Source organism: Phoenix dactylifera, chromosome 3 (assembly GCF_051530095.1).
Source record: "Phoenix dactylifera cultivar Ajwa chromosome 3, Ajwa_hap1_PhDact_Kaust_v1.1, whole genome shotgun sequence".
NCBI classification, from domain to species: domain Eukaryota; kingdom Viridiplantae; phylum Streptophyta; class Magnoliopsida; order Arecales; family Arecaceae; genus Phoenix; species Phoenix dactylifera.
Genome location: NC_143192.1, coordinates 51,810,259 through 51,816,788, shown reverse-complemented (window position 1 = coordinate 51,816,788; position 6,530 = coordinate 51,810,259). Strand labels below are relative to the sequence as shown.

At 38.7% G+C, this 6,530-nt stretch overlaps 1 protein-coding gene across 1 annotated transcript; it reads right to left on the bottom strand.

Moving 5' to 3' along the window:
• Positions 1–899: 899 nt before the first annotated feature.
• Positions 900–6,090, bottom strand: LOC103719595 (GDSL esterase/lipase EXL3). The gene is made up of 5 exons (XM_008808916.6): positions 5,607–6,090; positions 5,223–5,353; positions 4,852–5,085; positions 1,620–1,875; positions 900–1,233 (listed from the first exon to the last, which is right to left on the bottom strand). The coding sequence occupies exons 1-5, from the start codon at positions 5,956–5,958 to the stop codon at positions 1,040–1,042; spliced, it is 1,167 nt and encodes a 388-aa protein (XP_008807138.2). The 5' UTR covers positions 5,959–6,090; the 3' UTR covers positions 900–1,039.
• Positions 6,091–6,530: the final 440 nt, after the last annotated feature.

Below are 6,530 nucleotides of genomic sequence, written 5' to 3'. Positions count from 1 at the left end.
GGATTTGAAGAGAAAGGAAGTAGAACTTAATAACTTTTTTATAATACCTATTTTACTCTTAAATTAAAGAAGTATCAAATTAAAAGGACAAATATATCCTAAAATAAATTAAAAAGGTATGCTTTCTTTTTTTTTCTCTCCAAACTCCCAAACAAGAGGAAGGAAAGTACTTTCTCTTCCCTCCTAAAAACTCCCAAACAAGAGGAGAGGAAAGTCTATTCTATTTCTTTCTTTTCTTTTCTCCCTAAAACTCCCAAACAGAGGGTTAATGGGAGGTTGATGCCAAAAAGAGAGGAGGAGGAGAGGTCCTTTAATAGATGAAAATCGGTCCAAAGAAGGTAGGGATCGATCCCTGTTGTGAGTCCACTTCTTCCTCCCCACGCACATGGCCGTATGGGCTTTCGGCACACATGAAAGCCCATACGGCCCAATTCATGTGTGGGGCCGGTCAGTGGACCAGGCCTTCCCATAATCAATCATGCATACTGCCAAAAAGTATGGAGATTGATCCTTTCTAGAAAATAACTCATGCTCCTGCCATGGCATGAGCAGCAACATGGGAACGAGTCTAAATGGTGATGTTAATGCCATGTTCTTGCAGTAGGGCTTTTGGAACTTCGTCGTAGCTTATTGCTCCACAAGTACTAATCTTTTGAACGTAATATTTCTGCCCATTATTAGCCTTGGCGTACATGCTTTCATGCTTTGGTCCTGTCTTAGCTTATGAAGTTATTGGAAGTTGCATAATTTGATAGGAAATCAAATTTCCAAGGATGGAGTTGCTCCATATAGCTCATTTTTTTTGGGCAAATACAGATAAAGATGGTTTTTGCTGTTTGAGTGCCTTCTTTGTATTACTAGCAAGGAACTGAAGGTGTGTGCATCAAGCAACTGCCACAAAACAAAGCATGTCTGTGCGATATATAAGAGAAGAACCAATACATGCTGAGAAAAACAAGTTCTACATCATTTCTCCCAAAAAAATAAGTTCTTCATCAGTCTCCCAACTGAAATAATGGCCAATGGACACACTTGCTTCTTAGATTAAGTAAGTAATATAATTTTTGTAAAGCCAATCCACAAGGATCTCATATGCTTTCTCAGTTGGATGGTAGCTATCCCAGAACACATACTCAGAAACATCTGTGCAGATGGTTGAGGTCAGTCCATTACATAATACCGAAACCTCCAAATCTCCAGTACCACAACACCCTTTTGTTGAAACTTCAAATCCTACAGAAAATTTCATGAGTCAGTTGACGTATGTTTTACACTGTTATATGTAAGGAATGCGGAACCATGCCGAACTGCCAGATTCGGAGATACCGAACTATGCCAGCAGCGAACTAGAACGGTTCTGTCATTCAAAATGGTAAACCAGTAGGTAGGAGGATAAGAGGGAGGGTTGTCGGAGGCCCGGCCCCTCGCCTTCTCTGTTGTGTTGGTACAGGTCCGGCATGGAACGATACAGGAGTGTATCGAATCGTGCCGCCAACCGACCGATACGGGCTCCGGTACCGACACAGCAGATCTTGGTTATATATCATCCATATTTGAGGATGAACTTATACACAAGCATGTTTTATTGCATAGAGGATGCCGCAATGCTTATTACTTACCATAGTTATTAGGACGTTCAATCATATCAAGTAGAATACTATAGATGTCGATATAGACCACTTTAACTCCTCGGTGCTTGGTATTAAGCCTTCGTATCTCCTTGGCTAGCCCTGAATTGAAAAGTTCTGCCATTTGGTTATGACCAGGTGCACAATTTCTTAAAATCCCTCCAGATAGAGTCCTTTGTGATGGTACGCATCCTATTGGAGGGATACTCGTAACACCAATCTTTCGTGCTCCAAGGTGGATGAGCTCCTAGCATTGGAAGAGTTACATGTGAGAGACCATTGAGAAAGCATGATCAAGACCTTAATATGGAACTAGTTGTGAAAGAGATTAACATATTAAATAAAAGAAGTTCTGGAACCAAAGATTGAACACCATAAACAATTTTTGAGTTGGGGAAAAGATTTTTCCCAACTCAAAGATAATCCAGCTATTTTTCCTAATACACCATTAGAAAATAAAAAGTTCGGAGAAAAAAAAAATCCAGGTTGAGCACCAACTCATGCCAAACCTAACCAATAACATAATTGGTCTCAACCCAACCCAAGGCTAGATTAAACCTTTTAAACACAAATCGAACTGAAGCACAAGCTATGTAGGGATAGGTTAAGTGGGGCAGGTGATGTTAGGTTAGGTTTTATCATGATTAATCCTAAGTTTACAGTAGAGCATAATTGGGAGTCTAGGACTACGTTCAGCTCGGAGCTTGCTATTAGAATTCGAGTTCTATTCTGGCAATTTGAACTGTTTGCATGATATATGAGATTGGAATGGGTGAACTGGATGGATTACTCAAATTTTCAGTATTGGCTTGACTAAAATTGGAAATCAACTTGAGATTTTTCGGTCAAAGCTTGACTCAGGATAGCCTATGTGATGTCTCAAACTTATAACACAACCCATGTTAATTACATCTTTAATGGTCTAACAATGTTTGCAAACTTATATAAGTTTGATTGCACCTCTTCTTGCAAACAGGACATTGGAATCGTCACAAGGTCATGGGAATTTGCCTTCAGCCGCATGGCGTCCAAACTCCGTCGTGCAAGCTATATACCGGTTATGGGTCAAGGTGGTCGATAAAAAGTTGCCATATGAAAACCTTCATACCTTGCTTATAAAGATGCCAAGAAAGGATTAAATTAATTGCCATAACACTAAAAAGGTTGTTATAATGGTTTCAGCTTGGGTCCATTATGTTTTGTATCAATAAATAGAAATTTAATTATATGGCCATTATCTACTTGTTGATATATTCAACTGTAGATGTTTAACAACTGCACTACTCACCTAAATAAAATGTTTTATATTCAAATAATCTTACCATCCATAGATTTTTTTTTTGTGAATAATGATTCAAATGTATAGTTTTGTTATTTTCTATTACAAACTAATAGTTGTCATTGCAATATACAAATAAGAATTGTGATAGTAATAACTGTTATTTCATTCTTGAATATTAATTTTCAGTTCAGATAGATTTGAATAAATAATATTACAATAACCTTTACATCGACCAATAATAGTTTCATAAGAAAGTCATAATAATGGGGTTATTGACTTGTAGAAACTTAAAACGATCTACTTCATATATTAACTTTTGGTGTGCATCTTAGGTTGGATTCAACCTAAAGTAGTCCAACTCATTCTTTGGGCAGAGGTTTGGCGAACTTGAATTAGGATTAGGTTAAAGAATCTCAATCCGATCCTAAGTTGGATTGGGCTAGAGTTGAACTAAAACACAACTCAAACTCAAACCTAATTTAATCTTATTCTACCTGGTAAATAAACAAATAAATCAATATTCATATTTAAACGATACTTATATATTTTATATGACTATGCCTTTAAGCTATAATATCCAAATTAACAAAACTATCCAAAACTTTCTTCGATATCAACTTATCTATACAATCCTATCTAATTTATTTAATCCGGTCCAACACAATACCAATTTCAACCAAGACTCAGTACATGAAGAGATTGGGTTCGAAAAAATTAACCAAACAATCAAGTTCAGTTGGGCTGGAATATATAGGCGTTGAGTTGGGCTAGACTTAATGCTCAAAGTAACCCAACTATGGCCGTACATAAGCTTTAATGAATCCAGCGTTGTGAAAGATGCAGTGGGCAGAACTCTTTAAATGAGCACAAATCCCTCTTCATAGCTGCACTGCCGTGCAGGATGAAGGAAGGCAGCCTCACTGCACGGGCAGCAGCCAGCAGGAAAGCCAGACATTGCAAGCCCCACCATGTGCTACCCAACTACCCACATCAAAGTCTCTAGCAAGCCCTAAATTCAATTCGACCATCGGACGGGCGAGTCCGGATCTACTACGATACATGTTTTGCACCTCGAGGACTGGAATATATTTGGATAGGTGACATGTTGCTCATCTCAAAAAATAGATGGATGCTGTCCATTGTATTGGTATGCTATGACAAGTTGAAAGACGAGCGATAGCTGTCCATTTTCAAGATGAAATCTGGCTCGGTAGGGCGTATGCCTGGTATCACCATGATCATACATGTAAGAGAATGGTGCGGTGGATGCATTTGGATCCAACTCTTAGTCAACTCGACTTTGGAACATGAGTCCAAAAATAAACTTTAATATGTATCTCATAAAAGTAGGCTAGGCTTGAATTAGATCCGAATGAACCAGCTAACAAGTTCAAAAGATCGCATTCTACTAATTAAAATTGGACTTGATTGGAACCCAATTCAAATTTCTAAGCCAAATAATGACGCCAACTGCTTGCATACTTCCCTCAACTCACTCAAAACCTCGAAGGTGGCAGATTTCTAGAAAAATTGCAGTAATCGATTTGGACATTTTGAATTTGTCCGATAAGAAGAAATCATACTCCCTTGCTCATTCGGAGAGTTTGAGGAACTATGTGATTTTAATAAAAATGACTGAAACCTTGCAGACAAATAAATACATCAGTTCATCAAGACATACTAATCATAGGCTAATGGCATCTCGATCATGATAATAATATCATGAAATTTAATTAGGATCACAACGTTCTCTCAGTCTGCATGTATCAGCTAACTCTATAAAGCTTTTCAAATTCTTTTCTTTTTCTTTACAAAATCACAAAGGAAATAATAACAAAGACAGTCTCTAGCTAATAGAATTCCCTTTCATCATTGAAAGCCTTAAGTTGCATATTTTATTTTAAAGAAAAATGAATGGAAACAAATATTACTAAACTTTACCTGAAGAAAATTGGAAGCTGAGTGCAGCAATAAATTGACGTACGAAGAAATATCATAGTTTGTCCTCCTAAAAGGTGTCGTAAAATACGTATTGGCAACATCATCACTCCCCGCACATACTACGTAGAGAGACCTGGACAAGATGTCCTCCGCTCTCTTCGCCCCTGCAATGGCTCTCACCTTCTCCATGTAATCTTTGAACAGCTCTAACTGCTCCGTCATGGAAATCACTGACTGAAATCAACCGAATTTAAGTAACAAAAAAAAAGCACTGATATCTTTAGAAGAAAATAGATCTATCAAGGTGTGTTTACATATGAAAGCATATATAGCACAGTAGTCGAGAAATAAGATGTGGAAAAGGTTAATACCACTACTTTGGATGTGAGAGGGTCGAATCCCGTCCCACCCGAAGCAAAGCTAACACCTGTGAGAAGGTCTTCTGGTCCCAGGGCAGTGCCAAGGTAAGCCGGCAGCAGCTCCTTTACTCCTAGCTTAGAAGCTGAAAAAGACATCAAACTGAAGAGGGTTGGGTGCATAGATGTGCGTTTTTTTTAAAATTTTCTTTTCTAGCCAACTTGGCTCATCAGAATTACACTGCGAGTAACTTTAGCTTGTCAATGATTTGACATATGATGCTTTCATAAGAAGATTTCATGGAAGGATGGAGCAAGATGATCTTGGGTTTTAACTAAGCCAAGCGGTAAATGAAAGCGAGCACGTACATGGTTACAGACGTCCGCAGCTGTACGTACCTATGAAATCGGTTGGTATCTTTCCATTGCAGAACCTTCCGGTGGGCTTGTGGCCGATGAAGTCCACGCCGTAGGGGGGGAAGTTGCACTTGACGATGGTCTTGATGGCGTTGTTGTTGCCCGGGTCGACAATGGAGTCTCCAAACACAATCACAGCGGGCACCAATGGGGTGGTTTGATTAATAGTCTGGGCCAGTGTTAGGAGAAGTTGGGAGAGATGGATAAGAATGGGCAGAGCCAAATGAGCAGCTCTTGAGAAGGAAAGCTGCATTTTTTTTTTTGTTTTACTCTTGGATGCTGCTCTCGGGACGACTTCGTTTGCTGAAGGGATGGGAGAGCACAGGCTTCCCATTTATGCTTGGTGGCGTGGATCGATGCAGTTGGGCCAAGCTTCCGGCAGGGGTAATAAAAGAATGCATGGGAGCAATAGCTGTGGGTCCGAGCATGTCTAATTCTTTTCAGGAGTTAATGCTTGAAACCACGCTCGCCAGATCTTTCAATAAAGGGTTTTCATGGGGTGGGTTTATCGTATACCAAACGTATCATTTGCGTCGCTGAGGTTTGCTTTCAATATTGGTTGATTAGGAAGGTGGACATGATGTCGCATGGAGGGCGTTTTTTCCTTTTTTAAATTCTAGCTTACTCTGAAAGATGAGTTCAATGATTTTCTAATTTGGCCGTGTAAATCAGAAACAGTACATTACAAAGATTTACCGATCAGTATTGGATTGATATTTTGTGATGTTTAAGAGTTTTGTTACCGAGTGGAATGAGAAAATTTTGCACCATATTAACAAATATAATTCAAATATGTGCACTACAAATTCAAAACAAACAACCATTATATATATCTTACATGTGCATGCACGCATGCGCGCGAACACATATAATATATATATATATATATAATATGATGATCCAAGC

Bases quoted from the DNA above. Each gene is read 5' to 3' on its own strand.
- LOC103719595 (XM_008808916.6), bottom strand. From the start codon at position 5,958: ATGGGAAGCCTGTGCTCTCCCATCCCTTCAGCAAACGAAGTCGTCCCG. The intron at 5,086-5,222 runs GTATTAACCTTT...GGTTGATTTCAG, and splicing joins CTCTCACATCCAAAGTAGTG to TCAGTGATTTCCATGACGGA. The intron at 1,234-1,619 runs GTAAGTAATAAG...AATTTTCTGTAG, and splicing joins TGAACGTCCTAATAACTATG to GATTTGAAGTTTCAACAAAA.